Here is a 24,500-nt window from a genome sequence, read left to right as displayed (position 1 = left end):
TTTGGAACCCACGAAGCTATCATCCTCTGCGCTCGTGCAATCTAATTTTCACAACGAACAGGGTCTCTTTCAAACTTATGAAGGGTAATTCCATTCTCCCGAGTGTTCAAGCAATGTCCAGCAATGCAATGAGCGGCATTTTGGCTAACACGAAGGAACAACGAGCTACCTTCCCGGAAGTAAAACTAATGGAAACAAACGAGTCCACGAGGGGGCGCCGCTGTCCATTACGTCACTTCTTGCTTCTTCTTGAAAACAAATCCGTGAGAGGATTTTCATGGCGGGAGTTACAAAAGGCTGTATATGTCAAAATCATGTTTTGTGGTGAAAAAACACGTGGGACCATATTGACCGTGGGTTTTTCATTAATAATATACCAAAAATTATCCATTTCATGACAGGCCCACTTTAAGTAAAAGTAACCAACCTCTATATCTGTTGAAGAGGTTGTTCTGTTGCAGAGAAGACAGATTTTCCTGCGGAAACGCAAAAATTTGAATCGTGGCGTGTTACAAAATAAGGAAGGTCACCAACGTGGGCTCTTTTAACTTACTGAACCATGATGGAGACATTTTGGTCTAAGTAGCAGCTGTTGAATTTCACCAGATTAACAAGAACATAAAGAAAGTCAGAGGTAAGACCTATGTCCATCCACAACAGCACAAAGCGAGCTAAGGAAGAAGGGAAAAAAATAAGATTAGACAATATTTAATGATGTATGCAGGGAGAACTTGAAACTTGCTGAGTAGTGCAAAAAGGACAATTACTGCAACTGGCATTCTAATGGCATTAATATGAAGAGCCTAACAATGACTCCAGTGAAGCCTTTTTTAATTTCTGCTCATTCACCTATGTCTTCCTCAAGGTATGTGATGTCCTTCCCATTCTCAGTAAGAGCCTTAAAGACTTCCAGTCTATCAGAAAGATCTTCGTTGCATGGTTGATAGTCTCTGATCACATTGAAAAAGTAAGCTCTGAGGGCCCCGAGTCTTTCACCCTAGCAAAAGAAATGTGAATAAATATGTCTTTGAAAATAGATGTTAAGATACTGATGAGTTGTCTATGTTGTATGCATCAACCTGTCCCTGGATAATGGCTCTGAGCAGCTGAAGAACAGCATGTCTGGCCTCGGGAAGCTGTTCCTGTGTCAACATGTCCTCCACAGCTTTCCACACTGCTTCCACTGCATGCTGTAAAACGTACACACAGTACAAATGTAGGGTTTCGAGAAGTGACACTTGGCATCTGCCACAATAGGAGAGCACTCACCTCCTCAAATCTTTTTGTTTTGGCAAGTTCACAAATGTGATTTATTGTGCGAAGACGGTTATTTAGGCCACATTCAGAGTGGAGCTCCTGAAAACAAAAGATGGAGAGAGGGAGGTAAAAAAACAACAGTTTCACACATCCCTGTTCAATTGCCAGGTGTTTTGCCTAAAAATGAGAGGATAAACCATTTTAAAACTTTTCCACCTTGAACTACCTTGCTACAGCGATAGAGCCACGCAAACCAAGAAACAGGATGTTTACGTTGGGTGGAATTTGGGGGCTGCAAATTCAGCCCCTATTTTTTTCCCTTTCATATCCTCAATTTTCCTTCATAATTTTTTCTGAGGAGGCGTTTCGTAAACTGAATTTTACGTGACTAGCAATGTTTGTAGGTAGGAGTACTACTGTATATAGATATGTTCATTACATTGTGGTCCATAGATACCAATCACCTACTTGTTGAGCTATTAAACCCCTGAAAAGGATACTCAACCCACAAGGAACCAAGAGTTTATTTTGCTTCCCCATGAGTCACGTGACTGAATGCTGAATCCTGCTGAGTCAGCAAATGAGGACATTCATCCGGTTTCTCCTGTCTCCCTTCCTCCTGTGCTTCCCATAAACCCATTTGTTTTTTATTTTTGAGACAGTATGAATACTCAATGTAAAATTGCACATCATTAAAGCAACATTCATGATTATAACAACCAACCACCTGCACATTGAAACCAAGACCCTACCCGTCCGTCAACACAACGAACTGCTGTCTAGGCAGCATTTGCTTCAATGGCATCGACCAGGTCATCCAAACAGCGACCTGGTCCATCCCGTCCGACCACAGCGTCTCAAAATCTACAACATCTCTTGTTGGCAAACGGACATAGACCAGTTCGTCGGTACCAACGGACGGCGAGACGACCAACAATACAAGCGCGGACTAACTGAACTCCGCACATTGGCCGACACCAACACCAGGCTGGCCTACAAGCCTAACATCGTCCTTGGGCGCTACCTGCCTCCAATTCAAGACAACGAACGGTCTCTGCCTTGGGAAGCACGCTCCATTCTCGCCCAACTACGCTCGGGCTGCTGTCGCCTGCTGAATAGCTACAAACACCGCCTCGACAACAGTTGCCGACGTCTGCCCGGACTGCGGCACCGGGCCACACGATACGCAGCACCTGTTCAACTGCTCGGCGCGCCCTACTACGCTCACGGCAGAAGATCTATGGCGGCGACTGACCGAGGCGGCTGCTTTCCTACGGCTACGACACTTTCGCACGATTGTCTACGTCGACGCAGCAACACTGTCACGCTGGATATCACAACATTATATCAAAGGTGATACACAATGGTGTAAAAAATGTTTGCCCCTTCCTGATTTCTTATTTTTGTGCATGTTTATCACACTTAACTATGTGAAAAAGTTCTTTAGATCTCAACATGATGTCGATCTTTTGAAGATATTTTTGCCGATTTTGTCAGGCGGGTATAAAAGTGATTTCTTGAATGAGAACAAGTGTTCCAGTATCAGGCATGGGTGTGGCTAGAGAAATTAAATCTCTTTTACACACAAGCCATGTAGGTTGGATTTTTCAGAGTGAAAGCTTGCATGTCCCAGGCAGACAAAGAGAAGCTCATAGATGCTTTTATCACAAGTAGACTTGACTATTTTAATACTCTTCTTACTGGACTCCCCCCAAAGAGCATTAAAAAGCTGCAATTTTTTCAGAATGCTGCATATCAGGTTCTGACTAGAACAAAGGGCCAGGCTCAAAACATATTACTCCAATTCTAAAGACTTCAGACTGGCTCCAAGCAAGGTTCTGAATAGAGTTTCAAGTTCTGCTACAGGTTTATAAGTCACGAAATGGTTAAGGTCCTGAATACATGAAAGAGAGTGTGCAGTAGAGCTCTGACAGCTACTATCCCAGGTGAAATAATTCAGCACAGAGTCCAGTGCAAACATGGTGAAGCAGCATTTAGGGGAATAAGGGAATAAGTTGCCAACATATTGACGTCAGCCCCAAGAGTGAATGCTTTTAAGTCTAGGTTAAAAACACTTTTACCCACCACTATAAAGAATTTAAATTGAGAAGCTTACCCTCCTCCTGTTCATTTTTGTAATTATAGTACAATACTGTAGAAATAACAAGCAACTTGTCGACAATCACATTAACATCAACTTTAAAAAAAATCTTAAGTCATGCAGCTCTTAGGACACGCTGTACTTTGACATACAGGAAAAATCATTATAGCATACCTTGATGATATCAGCTGTAATGATGAACTCAGATTGTTTGTGGTCACTCTGTTTGCTAGGAGGACGTGGGGGTCCAAGCCCAAATATCCGGTTCACCTTGTCTTTTAAGCTTTCCTTGCTTGGTTGTTTATTCATTCTTTCGCAAAGGAGGGTACACAGGCTGCAAAGAGAGGGAAACACATTTTCTCTTCAAGATTTGTGTACTGAGTGCTCTCTGTTCTGCAGTATTGTTTTTGTTGTCACTTTTGCATATTATACACCAGACATCAACAATGCAGCCCTATGGGGGCACAAACCAGTGCAATCTGTAGGCCAGTCCCAAGCCCGGATAAATGCAGAGGGTTGCATCAGGAAGGGCATTCGGCGTAAAACTGTGCCAAAACAAATATGAGCGTTCATCTAAAGAATCCCATACCGGATCGGTCATGGCCCGGGTTAACAACACCCGCCCCCGGCACTGCTAACCTGCAGGGCGTCGGTGGAAATTAAGCTACTGTGGGTCGAAGACAAAGAAGAGGAGGAAACCCGATCCAGCATCAGAAAAAAAAAGGAACGCACAGAGCCTACAACTGAGTGTAGGGACTTTGAATGTTGGGACTATGACAGGAAAAGCTAAGGAGTTGGTTGACATGATGATTAGGAGAAAGGTTGATATTCTGTGCATCCAAGAGAGCAGGTGGAAAGGTAGTAAGGCTAAAAGTTTGGGAGCAGGGTTTAAATTATTCTACCACGGAGTAGATGGGAAGAGAAATGGAGTAGGGGTTATTTTAAAGGAAGAGGTGGCTAAGAATGTCTTGGAGGTGAAAAGAGTATCAGAGTATCAGTGATGAGACTAAAATTTGAAATTGAGGGTGTTATGTATAATGTGGTTAGCGGCTATGCCCCACAGGTAGGATGTGACCTAGAGTTGAAAGAGAAATTCTGGAAGGAACTAGATGAAGTAGTTATGAGCATCCCAGACAGCGAGAGAGTTGTGATTGGTGCAGATTGAGGTGCAGAGGAACTATTACAAGGATGGAGACATGCACTTGAAAGGAGAGGAATGAAGATGAGCAGAAGTAAAACAGAATATATGTGCGTGATTGAGAGAGGTGGAGGGGGAAGAGTGAGGCTACAGGGAGAAGAGATAGCGAGAGTGGACGACTTCAAATATTTAGGGTCAACAATCCAGAGCAATGGTGAGTGTGGTAAGGAAGTGAAAAAACGGGTCCAAGCGGGTTGGAACAGCTGGCGAAAGGTATCTGGTGTGTTATGTGACAGAAGAGTCTCTGCTAGGATGAAGGGCAAAGTTTACAAAACAGTGGTGAGGCCGGCCATGATGTACGGATTAGAGACGGTGGCACTGAAGAAACAACAGGAAGCAGAAATGGAGGTGGGAGAAATGAAGATGTTGAGGTTCTCACTAGGAGTGACCAGGTTGGATAGGATTAGAAATGAGCTCATTAGAGGGACAGCCAAAGTTGGATGTTTTGGAGACAAGATTCGAGAGAGCAGACTTCGATGGTTTGGACATGTTCAGAGATGAGAGAGTGAGTATATTGGTAGAAGGATGCTGAGGATGGAGCTGCCAGGCAAAAGAGCGAGAGGAAGACCAAAGAGAAGGTTTATGGATGTAGTGAGGGAAGATATGAGGGCAGTCGGGGTTAGAGAGGAAGATGCAGGATATAAGCTAAGATGGCAAAAGATGACACGCTGTGGTGACCCCTAACGGGACAAGCCGAAAGGAAAAGAAGAAGACACCAGACATCAACACTTGAAAAGGAGACGGCAGAATAATAGACTATAGTTTTTCTTAGTCACACTTGATAATTGAATTTAAATTGAAGACAAATCAAAAGAATATGACGAGTTAACTAAACACCTTCTTGAGTTAAAACATTACAGGGTGCTGTGCAAAGCAAACCTGACTAAAGACCGATTTAAATCACAATAGAATGCTTGAACTTGCCAACTGTTATAAGGTCTGTTTGTTCCATCAAAATCACATTGTGGTCAATTTAAATATATTGAGGGTTGCAACTGAGTAAAACACAAATCATAGGGAAGCCCAAATTTCGTGCAGTGAAATTTGTTAGGACCAAAAAATGCGTAAAGATTATGGAATACATTTGAATTTAAAGAATGATTGGCATGTCCACTTGACAGAGAGAAGCAGAGGGTAAGGGAGCAAAACAGATCAACAACCCCTCCTGGGCTTCCATTTAACAACGATATTGTTGTATGGTTGTGTCTGGCCAGAGCACATTGTCATCATTCCGACTAAAGGCGCAAATAAGACAATTGCATCATGGCGCTGCTGCTGACCCGCTAGCTTTACCACTGACTGCAGGAGGCTAGCATTTCTTGACTGGTAAACACCTCCCTCTCCTTGTCTGCTTGAACTACTCTCACCTTCGTAAACTTGAGTCCTTTTATGTGTCATTCAGTCACAGCTTCGTCTCTGCAGCTAAAGAAGTGCTGTGGCCATTGACTTCTGATTAAATGCACCCGCCCGAGGGTTGTCCTGTGGGAAGCACTTTCCTCCACTCCCCGTTCAGGTTCAGATGACACACGGATGGTCTGGCATGAAAACTTCCGGGAGGAGGGGACACGTTTGCTGTGCTTACCACTGGGAAATGTAGTTCAAGACTAGCCAAACACCGCTGTTTACAAACACATTGTGTTCATCCGATCATACGATCATATAAATACACCACTGTGATTTCCTTTCAATATTAATTATTTTTTTTTCTCATTTAAACCAGGTAGTGTTCACATTATCAAAGAGTTCACACTTTTTCCTCCCCCACAAAACACCAAACTGGCCTTAGTTCCGTGGTGTCCCTGCTTTCTTATCTTCCGGCGTGACGGGATTACGGCATGTTGTGTAATGTAGCGCGGTGTGCTAGAATGGCTTCTCCTTATTTCTCTCAAAATATCACAGTTGTCACCCGGAGAACTGAGAAGGCTCTCAGCTGCACTACTGCTGCTCCTCTCCTATCCAGACGAAGAGACGCTGGTGGCATTTCCTCGGTTGCTGTGAAAGTAGAGGAGGAGGAGACGAGAGTCTCCGAGCAAACACCCTCCTTGTCAGCAACTGGTAATGTTTAAGAACAAAATATTCAACTGCTCCTTTTTCCTTCCTGCATTGTTGAGGACTAGCCCGACTTTAGTCTATGTATCTTCGTGGAGTATTCTAATGGGGGGAATAGAAAAATAAAACCCTTTTGAACAAGTCTACACACCCTCCTGTAACCGGGGATGTGATACTTTTTAGAATCAACCAATTGCATTCATAGTCTTGTTAAATAGAAGACATTACACACCTTCCAACATATAACATACCACTGATTAACCCATTTATATATAATAAGTAAGATAAGTAAAAAAATGTTGTTGTTTTTTTTAAAAAACGCACCCCAATACACCCATAAGTATTCTTAAAGGCCAAGTGCCACCCTATAAACATTCTAAAATAGATATTGTAATGAAAAATACAGATACCATTATTCACTTCAATGTCTATACGAAAAAATGAATGTGAGCGGAGAGCGCGTCATCCAAAGTTGCAGAAGTGTCATTCTACGACATCCAAGTGGTTGCCATATTGGCTGCATCCTCTGTCCGTGACGTCACCCGAACATTCGCCAATGAAAACCCGCGGTGCACCCTAACTATGGGAGACGAATACGCCCCTTCTGACATGGAAGCTCCTTTCGAAAAGGAGAACACCACACAACCGAGTGAAGTTACCGGGGCAATATTACACAATTGTTTCGAGCCATATTCAGATGATATGCGATCACGGCCAAAACGCCTCCCGTCCGATCCACTTACGGCTCATCGCAGCCAGCCGGTGTGGCTCATATTTCAGCGCCGAAGTGGCTTATCACGGAGCCGAGCCGTGTTGCTTTAGGGGGTTGTTCACAGCCGCCGCAGAACGCGATGAACAACACCGTCGAGCCGGGGCACTTTACTGCGTTGTCGTCGTACCCGGCTGAATGAGGGAGAGCTGAGCCGTGCTGCTTTAGGGGGTTGTTCATAGCCACTGCAGTACGCGATGAACAACACCGTCGAGCTGGGGCGCTTTACTGCGTTTGTCGCCGAACACGGCTGAGTGAGTGAGTTTATTCAGCTAACGACCTCACATAGGTGCATCGGATTCAGAATAATACATGGAGTGGAGGGGGACCTTTAAAGGTGGACTAACAGCTCTTTGAGGGTCAGAATTATAGCTGATAGACAGGTGTTCAAATACTGATTTGCAGCTGCACCAGGCTCAGACCTTATACCATCTTGCCTCAATGTCTAGACGGACTACCTCACTCCAGTCTTAACACAAATCTTCATCAGATCTGCAAAGTACCATCCTGTTTGATACGCTCCAACATGATCCCCCTCTCCAAGAAACCTGCAACTACAGATCTGAATGATGACAGTCCTGTTGCCTTGACATCTGTGGTCATAAAGTCCTTTGAATGTCCAATATAGATGATTCTGATTCAAAGGCATTTGTCAGGAGCAAGGTGAAACATAATTTCAAAGGAATTAAATATGGAATAAAGACAATATCAAGGGGAGGAAATTGGACACAACTTTGACATTTTTAAGAAGTGGCTGTCTCTCCAAAATTGATGAAAAGATGGTAATAAAACTGGTCAAGGTGGAAACGGATGTGGAAAGATGTGGTGTGCTCCGATGACACTGAAGTTAAACTCATCACTTAAAGAACACCATACCAACGAGTAACGTGGCAGTGGCACCATCATGGTTTGGGGGTGCTTCTCTTCTATCTTGAGCTGGGGTCTAAGTCGAGGTGGAGGGAATTGTGAACATTTCCAAATACCAGTCAGGCTTCTGTTACTTTATTTTTATTTTAGAACTGCTGAACTCCATTTGCAATTTGGCCTTAATCAGCGGCACATTAAATGGTGGCAGTTGTTTGTTTACTTTTTGCTTCAACTGAGCTGTATGCTACAAGCCATATTAATGGTGGGACTTTGTCTTCTCATTTTTTTACATAACAAAAACATGACATTTGAACGGGGTGTGTGGAATTTCTATAGACGTGCTTTGCACAATGTGGCTAAATAAATCGTGCTTCTTTGAATATCACTCTCACTCCTTTATCAAGTTGAAATTCTTCATTTTCTCTGATCAGATTGTAGTCAGGACCGCCTTCACGTGGCCACCGCTCAACCAAAACTAGAAGCAGATTCTCTGTCGTTATCTTCACGTGGCCGCAGGCAGAGACAAATAAAGGTGGAATATGATGAGGGTCTTTTGCCGGCGAAGACGGAACACTGGCAACCTCCTGATTGGAAGAAACAGTTAGGGCATATTCGTGAAATGAGGAGGAGCCGTGATGCCCCCGTAGATAACATGGGAGCAGAGAAGTGCTACGATGCCGATGCTCCAGCTAATGTTGGTGTATATGCACTTTACATTTCTACATTCTAAATACTTAAAAAAAAATGAAAAAAAAAAAGACTTTTACATGTTTCTGAATATGCAGTGTGATGTATATGATGTCACGCAGGTGAGACGCTTTCAGGTTTTGGTGTCCCTGATGCTGTCCAGTCAGACCAAAGACCAGGTGACATCAGCTGCAATGCAGAAGCTCAAAGCTCATGGCTGTACTGCAGAAAAACTCCTGTCTACTGATGACGAAATGCTGGGAAAACTCATCTACCCAGTCGGCTTCTGGAGGGTAACGCCACAAAATCCACAATTAAAAGCTCTTATAATCGGTGTGCAAATCAAACTTCCGCTTCCTTAATGTTGCCATTTAACAATTTCTCTGAAGAGCAAAGTGAAATTTCTGAAGATGACAGCAGCCATGCTTGTGAAGGATTATGGAGGCGACATCCCAGACAGCGTGGAGGCGCTTGTCCGTCTCCCAGGGGTTGGACCCAAGATGGCTCACCTTGCTATGGATATTGCCTGGAACCAAGTGTCTGGCATAGGTAGGCACACATGTGGAATCACTTTTCAGTCAAATCAAATTCAAGTAAAGCTGCCATTGTCACAGTTGCATTTTTATGTGTAGAAATTTATGGGGCATCAGCATATAGGAAGCAAGTCTACATTCAAGAAGAAATACTTTAATACACTCACCTTTTTTGGAAATCTTCAGACCAAAGTAGGGTAGTTGTCAGCCAACTTTGAGGTTGCAGCATCAAAATGTGTTGAAATTCTTCTCACAGGCGTAGACACACACGTGCATCGGATTTCTAACAGGCTCGGCTGGCTCATGAAGCGCACCAAGAACCCCGAAGCGACACGCAAGGCCCTACAGGAGTGGTTACCTAGGTAAAGTCTCTGACCATTAAAATCTGTTCAACCAGTCTCTGATTTGTTAGTAATAAATAATCCTCAATTTCCCAGTACAGTATAGGTATTAATGGCACCGTTATCGGAAAAACACCATGATACTGGAATCAATAACCGTTTTCATGCACAAAGGCTTTTAAATCAAATACATAGTTTACGAAGGGTATTTTTGCTACCAGGAATGTAAACTGAACAAAATAGTAATGTGATCGTATTCATTGTCTTGTGTTAATCCTTGATAACGTTTACAGGGATCTCTGGAGCGAAATTAACTGGCTGCTTGTGGGTTTTGGACAGCAGGTTTGCCTTCCAACCAACCCCCTTTGCTCCCTGTGTTTGAACCAGCATGTGTGCCCGTCCGCTCACCAGAGTTCTCCTCCAAAGCGGCTAAAAGCTTCGAGTGTACCCTCTTCCCGCCGAGCAAAAGAGGAATCTGGACAAGAGACTGATGTTAATGAGGCGAGAATAAAAGAAGAGCCACAGACTGTTAATCAAACCACAATGAAAAGGAAACTGAGAAGCAAGATTAATCACTAATTTAAACTTTCTCTTGGATTATGTTTAACATCGTAGATTGATTTAGCCACTTAAAACAAAACAAATAGTCTGCTGTTGTTGCTGCCGTGGGAAATAGTGCCGACGTCCATTTAGAGCCTCACATTACAAGATTTTTTTTTTTTTCTGTCCACTTCAATCCAATCCGTATAAAATCGCACAAAGGCAATTTTCTTAGTGGAGCACAATTTGTACACAAGGTAATTCAAAATGCTTTATAGCCATGTGAAAACAAAGGGAAGAAGGAATGTAAAATAATTCCATAAAAAAAAAGAATTCATTAAAAGAGAGGAGTGCAAATAAAATACTTTCAATTGTCCTCAAGGCATTGAACCGATCACGACTGGACTGTTTTGGTAATATGGTATCAATGTACTGCATATGCGTACCGTACATTTAAATATAACTTGTGTTAGAGTTGAGCCCTCACTCGGATCTTCTGGAAAAGTTCGGTTCTCAATCTTTTTGGACGTGGCACACACATTGGACACACATTTTTTTATATTGTCACTGAGTCGTGACCACTTACAGAAGTTAAAAGCAATAAAGAATGTATTTTCAAAAATAGCTTTTGAAAAAAATGAATGTTTTCAAGTCATGTGTAACTGCTCGTGTATGCGTTTGAATTGCCCTTTCAGAGACCTGTATTAAGAAATTAATGAACATTTGCAAAACATTTTTTGTTTTAATAAAGTGCAAAATGAACGTTTTATTTTTAGTAAATGAAGCCTCCACACAAAAGTAAATTAATAATATAATATTTCACATTGAACCTCATAATTTCCAGAGTTCCTTGGAAGACTTTAATTGCGCCTACCTCCATATATGTGGTGGGGGGTCTGTGTCCACAGGGGAATTGACTGGCACTTTTGCCCCCTGGCTGGGTGTCTTTCTTGTTGACCCCGCCTCCTATTTCTCCTATTTCTGCTCTATCTGCACTTCTCGTGTGTCTCAGACAGCAGAGGACGCCCGCTTGACAAGAACAATTAAGAATTAGCCGTAAAAAGCATCTTTGTAATCTCTGATCTCTGCTAATACCGCGGGACTACTGGCCGGGATTAACCTTTATCTCTGATTTTTTGACACCGTGGTTTTTATGCTTCACTTCCTTACCATTTATTTTGTTTTGCACGATGGGTTACGCATTTATTAGTTTTAGTCAAGTTCTTTTTTTGTGTGTGTGGCGATTGCGGCTCTGGAAAGGAGCCACATGATGCGTCGCGGTGATGATCTTTTGGGCACAAGGGCACGGGAGCGCTGCCTTGTCTTGGATTAAAAATCTGTGAGCACCTAAACGCGACTCGTTTATTCTCCGGAGACTCCCGAACTTGTCGGGCGCTTCTGAGCTGCCGGAATGGACTGCGAGCTGAGGCCCAGGGTGTGCTACCTGGTCAAAACTGAGCACGGTTACGGGTTCCACTTGCACGGCGAGAAACTGAAAGGGGGCCAGTTTATCCGCAAAGTGGAGCCCGGCTCCTCGGCGGACCTGGCCGGCCTGAGACCCGGCGACCGAGTGGTGGAGGTGAACGGCGAGAAGGTGGAGAACGACAGCCATCAGCAGGTGAGTCCCACGTCGCTGGACGGGCGCATTGTTGCGTTGGGGCTCACGTCTCGGAGCCACAGACAATACATCCCTACCTGTTGGACCACTTTTTGCATCGCCTGAGGAGAAGGAGGAGAAGTTGACCCATACTTAAACGAGCCAGTGTCAAGGGGATTACTGGATTTCTTATTAGAAGGAGCAGAACCATCGTCGACAACCATTGAATTATTTAAGGGTCTCTCTCGGTCCTTTGGAGTGGTTTATGTTTTATGTTGAAGCACGAACTTTTATTTACACCCAAATTAATTCATAACATCCACTTAATTCAATCTGCTCGCCTTTGTTTAATTATCACCTTGTTCCGAAATTGATGCACGTCATCGACACACATTTGGTATTTTATTTATTTATTTTTTTTACAATGGTGGTTTTCATATCTAAATCTATGGTAAGATTAAACAAATTCCATGAATCATTCCCGTTACGGGCGGTATGGTAGTGCAACTAGTTAGAGCCTCACAGCTCTGAGAACCGGGATTCAAATGCCGGTCCCACCTGTGTGGAGTTTGCATGTTCTCCCCGTGCCTGCGTGGGTTTTCTCCGGGCACTCCGGTTTCCTCCCACATCCCAAAAACGCATTAATTAGAGACTCTAAATTGCCCTTCGGCAACCAGTTCAGGTACCTTGCCTCCTGCCCGAAGAAAGCTGGAATAGCTTCCAGCGCTCCCGTATCCTTTGTGAGGATAAGCGGCTCAGAAAATGGATGAATGGATTTGAGTCATGTTCGTTTTCAAAAACTGCCCAATGTCCCGAAATCAAAAGTGGATCAAATTATTCTTGCTGCCCTGACAAAAAAAAAAAAAAAAAGCACCAAATTTCATTAAAAAATCTGTTATAGCAATATTGTATGGAAATGATATTAATTTTGTTGCTATAATTTATAAGTACAGTTCGTAGCAAATTATTTTAAAACCGTTTGTTTTTTGCTTTAAGAAACAACATACGAATGCAAGCATTTTGCACTTGTTGGCCGTAAAACTCCATGAACTGCGTATATTTCCTATGTCGAGGTGGTGGAGCGGATCAGAGAAGTACCTCACCGGACCAGGCTACTGGTAGTTGACCGACACACGGATGACTACCTTCGCCGGTGTGGTCTGGCTGTCACAGAGAATTTAGCCATCGAGATGGGGACCCTCTCTCCACGTTCCTCGTGGAGAGCCACACCATCAACCTCCCCCTTACCTGGGGAGAATTTGGCCAAGTCCCCTATATCCGACCGCACACTTCTTGCTGCAAACTCACCCAACCTTTTGATCCCAAGAGGCAAGCTGAGGAGGTCTTCAGTCACCTCAAGTACTGTGACAGACGCAGAGGTAAGCACCTTTTTGATATGGTCTCAACGGCAAGAAAACAGTCAAAAGTACATCGTGGGAGCATTCGGGTGGAGGTGCAGCAATTAACTGGCTAGCACTATTTTGTCTTATACTGGACTTTTTGTGTGCATTATGGATGAAGTGTGTATTTCCATGACATTTTATTTAAATGATGAGCTGATGATTTCAATGATTTAAAATACAATTTGTCAAGAATCCATATAAAAACAACCAAAGGCGGGGCCAAAAACGAGTTTGACGCCCTCATAAAATGATCTATAGTTGTGGTCAGTCCTGCGATTGCCTTGGCGCGTACTCTGTCATGCACACATCTCGGCTCACGTAGACTTTAGCTTCCCACGTGACCCTGAACAAGGTATGCGGTATAGAAAAGGGAGAGGGGTCGTACTTTTGAGGAGACAACAGCTGCCCACTAGGGCACTGGTCTCAAAAGTCTTATTTTTTTTAGCCGGATGAGATTGAATTTACCTGTAGGAAAAAGTTAAAGGCAATGTCTTAATTGTATGAAGTACGGTGACATCCATCAAAGGACAAAAATTGTTCCCAATTTTTTTTTCTTTGGTGTGAAAAAAAAAGAAAATGTGCACATTGCTGAGTCTCGAGTTTAATACGGTGAGTTTATTGGTTTCTGCACACATCCATCATGCTGTTATGTAATGAGCCTGTGTGTCATTGATGACACGCCGTTGAACCTGACGTCTGCCGACCCATCATGGATTTGAGCGTCGGGATTTAATCCCAAAACAGTGCCAGAGTGTCTGGCAGCTTCTCTCGGGAGGTGATGACCATCAACAAGGAGAAAATACATCAGGAGAGAGAGAAGAACATGCTTACACATTTTTTTTGTCACACGATGCAACTTTTCTTTTTGCCTTGTAACACTGTGTCCCGCAAATGATGTGTTGACGATGCAGTTCTCTGAGGCGTGGTCATTTCAACTTTGTTTGTATTGAATTGACAGACGGCGAGCTCTTTCTGCAATATTGTGATAACACCATACACATTTTGTTCACACCTGGCGAGTGTATGCAACTCAGCCAAATATCCTGCAAAAGCAAGCAAATTAAGCAAAGACATTTAAGTGTGAAGAGATACTCACGTGTACAACCTTTTTTTCCCGCCTGTAAGAGTGGAACCATCAAAAGTTAAGTTTGTGTATTGCAGTCCACTGTTAAAATATTGTTACATTTTTAGGCAAGAGTATTGGACATTTGGCTTCCAGGGATTTAGTGGGATCTCTGTGCAAAAAATTATTTTGTTCTGGTTTGTTGCAAATTCATGTGATTGAGGTCCAAACTCGAGGGCTCTCTTTCCTCAGAATATAACCGAATGGCACACGTCAACCACAGAGTTTAGAAATTGCGTTTGGAGTGAATTTCTGAATGTACCTTAAATTGCCAAAAGGATTCACTCAGTCGCATCACATTTTAAGTGACATACCATTCTACAATCGTTTAGTTTAAAATGATGTTGGTCTAACTTCTGCAGATATGACATCTTGAACTCTACTGGGAAGGCTTTCCACAAGGTTTAGGAGTGGGTTTATGGGAATGTATGACCATTTTTCCAGACATGCATTTGTGAAGTTACGGGCAGATGTTGGATGAGAAGGCTTCGCTCGCGGTTTGAGCTCCAATTCATCCAAATGTGTTCTATAGGGTTGAGGTCAGGATTGTGCAGGCCAGTCAAGTTCATCCACATCAAACTCTTTCATCCATGTCGATATGAACCTTGATTTGTGCACTGATATGATACTACAGTCATGTTGGAACAGGAAGGGCCTTCTCCAAGCTGTTTCCACAGAGTTGGAAATATTCTAACTAGTCACCCTTGAGCTCCATTGAAATCATAAAAAAAATGTTGGGATAGTCAAATCAGTTTGAGGATTACTCAATTACCCCTGACACTGTCTCACAATATTAGATATGTGTTTTAGGAATAAAAGCTTGCGTGTTGATGAACACTGGGCCTACTACACTACTGTCACATTTATGTATCTCATTTATGTTGGTTGGCCATTATAGTGATACTTGGAGAGGTTCATGTTTTCACATGGTACTTGGTGTGAAAATTCACTGGATATGGGTATTGTTGGAAGAAAGCGAAGATTATCAAACATTTATTGAGGGGCAGAATGTGTCGTGTTTGAGTGAAACATGAAGTCATGTTCAGGAAACGTTGTTCTTGAACAGTATTCATTTCAAATAAACCACATTTTTGTGTTAATATACGTATTGGTACTTGATTTTGGCACATATTCAAATGTAAGTACTTGTATTTACTCAGCCTGGGTAAAAGTAGTATCAATGACTGCCAAATATGGAACATTCCTTCCGTTGAGATTCTGGTCCAGGCCTCAGATTTAAAAAATGCATACATTATTGGCATTAATCCTATTTTGTCATACTCCTTTTAATTGTACCTGAACACGCCATTATCACAGAAGTAATAACTTGTTTCTTTTACGATGTGTGGTTATAGTTTGAACTGGTGTAGAACTGCGCGACATCTGCAGTGTTTGGAATGAATGTGTTGGAACACAGTTAAAAGTTTCCATAGGCGGCAAGCCCCGATCTTCTGGTGACGTCTTGATTTGAGCTGACTTCAGAACACTCTGTCAGAGAAGTGTTTGGGCTTCAAACAAAGTGAAGCGTGATCATCAGGACTGTGCTGAAATCAAACTGTCACTGTGTTGAGCCGCAGGCAGGGTAAACAGTGGCGGCGGCTTGGCGGTTACACTTCTCTTTCATATTCCTGGTTAAAATGACCAAGTTTTAAATAAACACATAGTAGATTGCACACATCTTCGATGACATGAACACTCAGTCTTTGCCAAACAGCTTTTGTTATGCGTGCATGTGTATAAAACTTCTATTTTAACTGTATGTGGATTTCACGATCACACAATCTTAAAAAAAAAGGCAAGATCCGTCACAATATTTTTTCAACGCTACAGACGATAGCCGTTCTCGCTTATTCCTCCAGTAGGATTTATTTTCTTGACCGCGCTGCTTAATGGTTCACATTTGTCATACCTGTAAACACAGACAAGATTTCATTGTTGCATGAGGTTAGCAGACACCCAAATAAAGGCTCGTGTCACCACAGTTTGGCCCGATAGGTCACACATCCACATGCAGTACACATACAGCATTAAATCATTTTATTCAAATTATTTATTGAAACAATAGCAAATCAATAAAGAACATCAGTGCTGAACAACCTCCAACCACATTTTCCCTTGGTTTTGCCATTTATCCTGTATTATTTCCACTTTTTCTCTTGTATACAGATATTTAGATGTTTGTCTTGTCTTAAATGAAAATAATGTTAATCATAGAATCACAATCATGTGTCACGGTGTTATCATGTTAGTCGTCGCGATTTTCAATCAGACCGTAGAGTAGGACTACGCAAGCACGTAAAACATTTGTGTATAAGGTGTGTCAGAACAGGTCTTGGACTGGTGTCACAAAAGATGTACTACTAAAACCTTCCCTGCCATACCTCCATCCACTCCTGGTAGGATTCTTCAGGGATCCTCCGCAGCGTCATCATAACGGCTATCTTGATGTCGGCCTCATCTTTTTTCATTGATTGCTTTGTAATGAACGTATGAACACATAACAGAGATCCATCCATTTTCTTAGCCACTTATCCTCACGAGGGTCGCGGGAGTGCTGGAACCTATCCCAGCTGTCAACAGGCAGGAGGCGGGGTACACCTTGAACTGGTTGCCAGCCAATCGCAGGGGACATGGAAACAGACAACAGTTGCACTCAGAATGACATCTTGGGGCAATTTAGAGTGTCCAATTAATGTTGCATATTTTTGGGATGTGGTAGGAAACCAGAGTGCCTGGAGAAAACCCACGCAGGCATGGGGAGAACATGCAAACTCCACACAGGCGGGGCCGGGATTTGAACCGTGGTCCTCAGAACTGTGAACTCAACGCCACTGTGCCGCAAATTGTGAATTAAAATATGAATAATTTTTTGGGGTCCCCTCTTCATGCTAAATTGAATTAAATACATGCTGAAATATGTACCAAGAAATCGTTGTGGATATTTGTACAGGTCAGTGTGGTTTGAAGCATGTGTCTCAGCTGGGTTGATCCAATGTGACAAAAATAATAATCAGCTCAATTGTACTGTATCTAGATGTAACAACAACATCACAAATGGAATTGTCAAAAAATACCAGAAAGGCACTTCTAAACCTTGTGAAAAGCCTTCCCAAATGATCTGAAGCTGTTAGAGTTCCCAAGAGTGGCCCAGCTTCATACATCCATCCATTTTCTTCACCCATTATCCTCACAAGGGTTCCAGGCAGTGCTGGACGCTATTCTAGCTGTCAACGGGCAGGAGGCGGGATACACCCTGAACTGGTTGCCAGCCAATCGCAGGGCACATGGAGACAAATAGCTGCACTCACAATCACACCTAAGGGGAATTTAGAGTGTCCAATTAATGTTGCATGTTTTTTTTTTTGAATGTGGGAGGAAATCAGAGTGCCTGGAGAAAACCCGCGCAGGCACGGGGAGAACAGGCAGGTCTGGGATTGAACCCGGGACCTCAGAACTGTGAGGCCAAAGCTTTACCCGCTAAGTCCCCGTGCCATCCAGCTTCATACATTCTGATTAAAAATGTGATCTTTCCTAAATTCCTATCAGAGTCAAGCCAGGTGAGTGAATACTTTTGGCAATATAGTGTAGGTGAGTATTACAGTTGTCGATGTCCTTTCTAATCCACTGGAGGGTCACTATCCCAAGGTACCCTAGCGACATTGACTAATGCATGAATCTGGCACGGAATACTCACATCCGGTGTCATGTCAGGCTGGTGAGTCATGTAACGTGGCCAAACACGTCGGCGGTCATTAGGCTCCGGGTTGCTCAGACAGATCCACTTTGTCGCCGCTAATGAGGCCTTGGTGGGACAATTACTTCAGTATCATATGCCTGGAATCACAAAATACATCAGACACACATTTACAGATGTATACTTTATTGCCTATAAGATTACGCAAGGTTAGAAAGTGATGCAAGCTATACTGTATGTTGAGTATACTGTATATTTGTGTGATTTGACCCCCCCCCCCCCCAAAAAATGGGATTGGGTGTGGTGTTTCTCATAGCGCCGTAGACTGGCTATAGGGCAGCTACTCTGGGGTCAATTCCGACTTGGTCCCATTCTCCAGTCACCGATTCTCTGTGATTAAATGGCGACCAGTCCAGGACAGGGAAAGGCGCCAGCTCACCCGCAACCCTAATGAGGGAAAGTGCGGTAGGAACGGCTGGATGGAGTAATTTGCACAAGTCGTGATTGAAATGCGTTTTTCATTTACAGCTTCGGTAACATTTCCCCCATTTGAAATTTGATTTTACCCAGCTGCAGATGGAGGCCTCTCCAGAGCCGTCGACGGAGCTCCTCCCTCGCCTGTGTCACCTGGTGAAGGGGGACAAGGGCTACGGTTTCAACCTGCACAGTAATAAGGCAAAACGTGGACAATTTGTACGCTCAGTGGATGCCGGTTCACCTGCAGAGAGAGCGGATGTGCGTCCGGGAGACCGACTGGTGGAGGTACGCACATGCACGGAGCTCTTCATGGCTCTCCCTGACAAAAATGACCCACATGTCAAGTGAGGACTCAGGAAATCAGAACCATCACTTTCCTGATGAATTAAGTCTGCACTCTGATTGGCTATGTAATTGGATTAAAGCAGATCAAATGGAATTAAGAGTGTCTTAGACTGGAAGTGAGCGAGACGGTCTTTACAGGGTGAAAGGCCGGAAATTTGATGTTGGATAACTTGATAAAGAAATGGAGGACAGGGACAGCTACATTGTTGTTTTTAACTGTAAATCACAAGCAGCAACATGTTACTTCTATTCATGATACTTTGTGGAACTTGTCACGCAACTCCACCTGCCTCTACTCAAATTTCAATTTTTAATCTGCTTGTGTTCTGTGAAGTGAGACATGCCTCCCACAGGCCATGTTGCGTAAGAGCTACTTCTTCCAAATCTCGGCTCTTTTTCGTTAACATCACTCAGTCCTACTTCCCGTTGTCCTCACGGTTTCCCTTTCCGTGTCTTCTGCTTGGCAGGTCAATGGGGTGAACATCGAGGGTCTGAGACACTCCGAGGTGGTGGCCTTCATTAAAGCAGGAGAGGGAGATGTACGCCTCCTAGTCGTTGACCAGGAAACAGATGAGCTCTTCCACAGATTGGGAATCACGCCCACAGCACGACATGTACTGTATATTTCAGTTTTGTTTTTTTGGTGGGATGTTTGCCTTTCAACCACATTTGTGCATATAATCAAGGGGTGACAGAAAAGGACTCATTTTGTACTGAAGCAGAAGGACAGACACTTGTGTGGAAAAAAAGTGCTGGGAATAGATGTACTTATTCACCCCCAGTGCTCAAGTGAAAAACAAAAATATATGAGTCCAGTTAAGAGAAATAAGCCAATTATAACAATTGAAAAAAATAAACCTACTCATTTGGGTTTTTTTTCCCCAGATGAGGAGGACAATATTTAAACCCCAGAAGCAGTTGATTTTTAGGCTCGCTCAAGAAAAGGTATTCACCCCTAACAAACAATTTTATTAAATGAGGCCATGGATAGGGGTGGAGTGGGGGTGGGGGTTTAGTCCAGGGTGTATCCTGCCCAGTCAGCTTGGACAGGCTCCGGCTCACGTGTGACCCTCAATTCGTTAAGTGGTAGAAAATGGCTTAACAGACAATCATTTGATTGCTCATCTCACCATCTTTCCTATTTTTTTCTCCTTTCTATGACTCACAGGTCTATGTGGACAATTCAGGTGTAGAAGCTGCCTCGTCTGCCCCTTCCCCCACCTCCACTGAAGCACCAATCATACATGTGACACTGACCGACTCTTCAATCACAAACATGTCCTCCAAACAGAGGGCCAGTGGGAGTTGTGCGTCCCAATCCTCAACCAGCTCTACAACTCGTTCAGAGATTAGTAGCTCTGACATTAGTTTTCAGGTAAGAAATATTTGTGCTTGTGTATGTGTGGACTCCAAATGATGACCAGTTACAGTATGTACAGTAATTGAAACATGCAAGTGTGTGTGTCTTGGAGGTCCCCGATGAGGACGACAGAAGAGTTTTGGACCCTTTTATGAACAGTGGCCTGCGTTTGAGTCCTACAGCAGCTGAGGCGAAACAAAAGCTTCTTGCTCGACGTGACAAAAAGAGGGCGCCCCCTATGGACTGGAACAAGAAACAAAAGATCTTCAGCAACTTCTAATGTCCCAGAGACACAAAATAGAAGCACGATTTGTTGCATGATTGTTGTTCCTACACTGTAGTTATTCCTAATTCACGAATGAGAACAAAGTAGTGCAAGCAATCACCAGACACTAACGAACATGGTGATATTCTGAACTATGCAATATACACAATACTGTGTTGTTTTCTTTCATTTAAGGGTGGAAGAATTGTCTCCCAGAGTTGCTCTTAGCTTCAACTGCATGGTTTGCACCGTTGGATTGAATGTTCTAGATGACAATCATTTTATTGTGGAAGGCTCTGTGACAATGGTCACTTAGAATCTCCACATACGGATACACGTTGCCAAGATCATGTTGGCATCTTTTGGCACCCTAAAAGGCCCTATTATCTCACTCCCCATTATTCCATCCCAAAATATTCCTCCACCTCCTCCTTGGTGGCATTGCAGCCTTGTTGAGACATGTTGACCATCCCCAACTCCAATCAGTGAATTGTTTTGAGTCATTCATGTTTATGTGTCCACTGCAAACGTTTCTCCTTGAAAGTAATGGACAGCAGTGGTTGTGATGGTGTGTTTAAAAAAAAAAAAAAAAAAAAACAGGCCTAATGGGGATGCTATAAATTAAAGGCCATAGCTCTCTAACTTTTTGAACAGACTTTTAGAAATAAATTTTTCTTCATGATAGTCATTTTTTGCAAAGAATCTGTACTTCAGTTTTTGGAGGTGGGCAAAAAAAGAGTCACATTAAATCAATGGCAAAAGTCTGCTCAATACCAAGAATACTGTAGACTAGGAGTTACCAAGATGGCGCCCACAGGCACAAGATAGCCCACAAGAACTCAGTGAGTAGCCTAAACAGATACAGTAAGCAGTCAAGGGTTGTCACTTACCAGTGTAAGGAAGAAATTTAAGGAATCCTTAAACTTTCAGTCGTTTTGGTTGTCAAATTTCAAACAAAGATGCTGTACAAACTACATTAAAACCAGACAATATATTTTTACTGTGATCAAATAAAGACTTTTTTTTGCCATGTAATGTCAATTGTGGACATTAGAGAATGAGTAGCAAGTTTTTTTTTTGGATACGTAACTGGGAAGCATATGTAAATTGAGAGATTCTCCTTTTAATGTTCAAAGACCAGATTTTTTTATTTTCAGCCCCAAAACAAAGAAGGCTGGGCTGGAGACTGGTGGGAACATTTTTATTACAAAACTCTTGCTTTGGTTCACATCATAGATTTAAGCACACAAGATTTTAAGCTCTGGCATTCCCATTCCCACACAACCGGGGAAAGTGGCTGATTTAAGTAAACAACAAAAATGTGTCAGTCTTTCCGTCAAACATCATGCTCTTTATTCAATATATATACTGTATGGATATTTTTTTTAAAAAAACCATCCTCTCCACATCTCGCTTGTTTACTCATAAGTTCCCATTTTTGGCACCAGTTTGGAAAACATTCACAATAACCCACTAAAATGTAAAATACATCATTTTGTACAAGCGTTAAACTTAATTTGATTGCATTAATAAGCGCAAACTTGGATTTGGATTGTCTTATATTTTAATAAACATTTTTGAATCTCAATGGTCACAGTTAAGGTCAAATAGAATGTCAGCATCGAACCATAGACGATAACTTGCGAGAAGAAGATAAAAATCCCTTACCATAATAAAAATGTTGAAATTCACTACTTCTCGCACTGTATAACAGATGGTGTTTCTCTTCAGTACTGCTTTTTGGCCATGTCCTAGCCCCCCCAATAAATAAACACTACCTTAATGGGTAAATGCCAGTTGTATGGAATCATTGTAAAACATGTCAAGCATCCAGTTATGCAGACATGTAGCAAAAACACAGGTGGGGAGCATGCTCGCTCACAGATTAGGCTGGGGCAAGCAATCAATCTCTAGAATTACAGTTCAATTTCGCTCTTTATGCAAACATCTTCAATTTAACTAAATCATGCTTAAAGGCAAACGACTTCTCATGCAGTATCTCTCGAACCGGCACGCACACATACACACTCAAACAAGCAATATGGCAAGGTTAGTCATTGTAAAAGTGCGGATTAGTCGCAGTTTCACAAAGTTGATTTTATTTGCCATTTAATATCGGGATAGTTTTTTCTTTTTTTTTTTGCAAGTCAAAGACACTTAAGTTCACAGTGCAGAATGACAAAACACTGACATCAGGATAAACGTGTATGGGTAGGGTTTAAAAAAAAAGTCTGTACAAAAAAACATCAAATAAAAAGTGCAAAAACAACACTAACTGAAAATGAGCATTTGTTATTGTGTAATTACTTATTAACAAGACATAGGTAGCAGCAAAAAAAAAGTGGACTAGATGTAAAACATCATAGATATTTGCTTAAACTATCAATATGGCAGCAAATGAAATATCAATACAAATGTAGAACTGACCACACGTGTGTATACACACACATATACACGCACGCGCACACACTCAGTCACAGTTAAAGGGTGCCAAGGACATTGCGGTGGGTGTCAAGTTTAAGCTCAGTACCATTTCAAAAACAAAGCACAATTTACTATTTGACACAGAAGGATGAAGGGTTTACAAACATCACATGCACGCACGTAGATTTATATACACACTTAATTCTCATGAACACAACTCATGATGTGATTGGTTCGCTATAATTTCCTCCCCTTTGACGAGAAAACTAAACGTGTTAGCCCTAATCCTCCCTTCACGGAGGAGTGGTGTCTATGAAGCAACAAGAGAGACAATAGAGGGTATTCTCTCTCTTCAGATCAGGTAGAAAATGTGACAATAAATGTCGATAATGGATAGTTGTGTGAAGCAGCACTGTGGTCAAAATGAAAGTAAGAAAACATTGATGGCGGACAGTCAGGTTATTTTACAGCGATGTAGAATTCGGAGATAACAAATGATGTAATAAGTGTTGAATCCTATTCCCCCGGAAAGTATGCTATCACCCTGACAATGAACAGAGTTAAGACACCAGTCTGTCTCTAACTGCATGCAATAGGTTGTAAAAAGTCCATAGTATCGTGCCACCCCAAGTCAATTCCAAGTACTGCAAGCGCAGTATAATGTGCAAGTGTAAATGTCGATAAAGGTCAGTCTGTCTTGTCTGTCCATTGGTCAAGCTACTCTTGCGATTAAGAACCCTGATAAAAATCGCACTGTTCCTGTCCTCCCAGCCCGGTAATAGACAGGTCCGTGGCTGATAATCCCTGCCTTGTTAATGAAGTCCCTCCCTCTCATTCCCTGAACTTTCTCTATTCCGGTCTCTGTCCCTGCCTCCCTGATACTCGCTATGTTGCCACCCTTCCAACTCATCTCTCGGTCCCACTCTCTGTCCCTACCAGTTAGTTCTTCTGTGTCGGGTCCCTGCCTAGTTAATCTAGAGGTGTCCCCCCCGCCCCTCCCATACCCTCCCGCCCACCCTCCGTCTATGGACAAACACATAAGGGCATGTGGGCCGTCCTTCAGGGGGAGCGGCCATAAGCGTCCCTCTCCCTCCCCCCAGATCAGGGCAGTGCAATACACAGATGGATGAGTTTCCCATTCACCCTCCTCCTGCTGGCTCACCTGCAAAGACAAGGACGATGACAACAAGATGTTACTTTGTCCTCCAGACAGCATACCGTGAGAAATAGCACAATTTCACGTAATTAGTCAAAACTATCAATTACAACAAATATTGCATCTTTGTTCATCTATCAATGCCAGAAATGTATAGTGGGAGGCAAAACAATGAGATAATTAGCTTTTCTACTAGATGGCATATAAACCTGTCTATTTTGGTCTGTTCTATGAGTTTCCCTAATGTAAAATATGTGCTTTGGCTCCAAAATATGAATAGTAGGTTAAATGAAGACTTTAAATTGCCTATAGGT

General features: G+C 42.7%; 4 protein-coding genes across 7 annotated transcripts in view; 2 read left to right on the top strand and 2 right to left on the bottom strand.

Annotated features, from left to right (window-relative positions):
• Positions 1–6,081, bottom strand: part of tsc2 (TSC complex subunit 2) — a 44,662-nt gene extending 38,581 nt beyond the window's left edge. For both annotated transcript variants that reach the window (XM_061830661.1, XM_061830659.1), the window contains exons 1-7: positions 5,924–6,081; positions 3,533–3,692; positions 1,270–1,356; positions 1,080–1,190; positions 850–997; positions 554–671; positions 428–476 (exon numbers count right to left, since the gene is read on the bottom strand). In XM_061830661.1, coding sequence (XP_061686645.1) covers positions 428–476; positions 554–671; positions 850–997; positions 1,080–1,190; positions 1,270–1,356; positions 3,533–3,667 — 648 coding nt within the window. In that variant the 5' untranslated portion in view covers positions 3,668–3,692; positions 5,924–6,081. The remainder of the gene's footprint in view (positions 1–427; positions 477–553; positions 672–849; positions 998–1,079; positions 1,191–1,269; positions 1,357–3,532; positions 3,693–5,923) is intronic.
• A 166-nt stretch (positions 6,082–6,247) lies between these two features.
• On the top strand, positions 6,248–10,736 carry nthl1 (nth-like DNA glycosylase 1). The gene is made up of 6 exons (XM_061830666.1): positions 6,248–6,611; positions 8,673–8,935; positions 9,051–9,221; positions 9,318–9,477; positions 9,718–9,823; positions 10,096–10,736. Exons 1-6 carry the CDS (start codon positions 6,392–6,394, stop codon positions 10,379–10,381), a joined length of 1,206 nt encoding a protein of 401 aa, XP_061686650.1. The 5' UTR covers positions 6,248–6,391; the 3' UTR covers positions 10,382–10,736.
• A 366-nt stretch (positions 10,737–11,102) lies between these two features.
• On the top strand, positions 11,103–22,964 carry LOC133506477 (Na(+)/H(+) exchange regulatory cofactor NHE-RF2-like). 2 transcript variants are annotated; one of them, XM_061830664.1, is made up of 7 exons: positions 11,103–11,960; positions 13,013–13,318; positions 18,730–18,921; positions 19,449–19,595; positions 19,867–19,926; positions 20,150–20,356; positions 20,454–22,964. In XM_061830664.1, the coding sequence occupies exons 1-7, from the start codon at positions 11,754–11,756 to the stop codon at positions 20,619–20,621; spliced, it is 1,287 nt and encodes a 428-aa protein (XP_061686648.1). In that variant the 5' UTR covers positions 11,103–11,753; the 3' UTR covers positions 20,622–22,964. The 2 variants fall into 2 exon arrangements, with proteins under 2 accessions (XP_061686648.1, XP_061686649.1); XM_061830665.1 differs by lacking the exon at positions 19,867–19,926.
• tnpo2b (transportin 2b) overlaps positions 22,689–24,500 on the bottom strand; it is a 21,550-nt gene continuing 19,738 nt past the window's right edge. For both annotated transcript variants that reach the window (XM_061830663.1, XM_061830662.1), the window contains exon 23: positions 22,689–24,192. The gene's annotated coding sequence lies outside the window, so the exon portion shown is untranslated. The remainder of the gene's footprint in view (positions 24,193–24,500) is intronic.

The sequence above is a fragment of the Syngnathoides biaculeatus genome, chromosome 9, assembly GCF_019802595.1.
Source record: "Syngnathoides biaculeatus isolate LvHL_M chromosome 9, ASM1980259v1, whole genome shotgun sequence".
NCBI lineage: Eukaryota > Metazoa > Chordata > Actinopteri > Syngnathiformes > Syngnathidae > Syngnathoides > Syngnathoides biaculeatus.
Note: the sequence above shows the minus strand (reverse complement) of the source record. Positions and strands in the feature narration are given on the sequence as shown.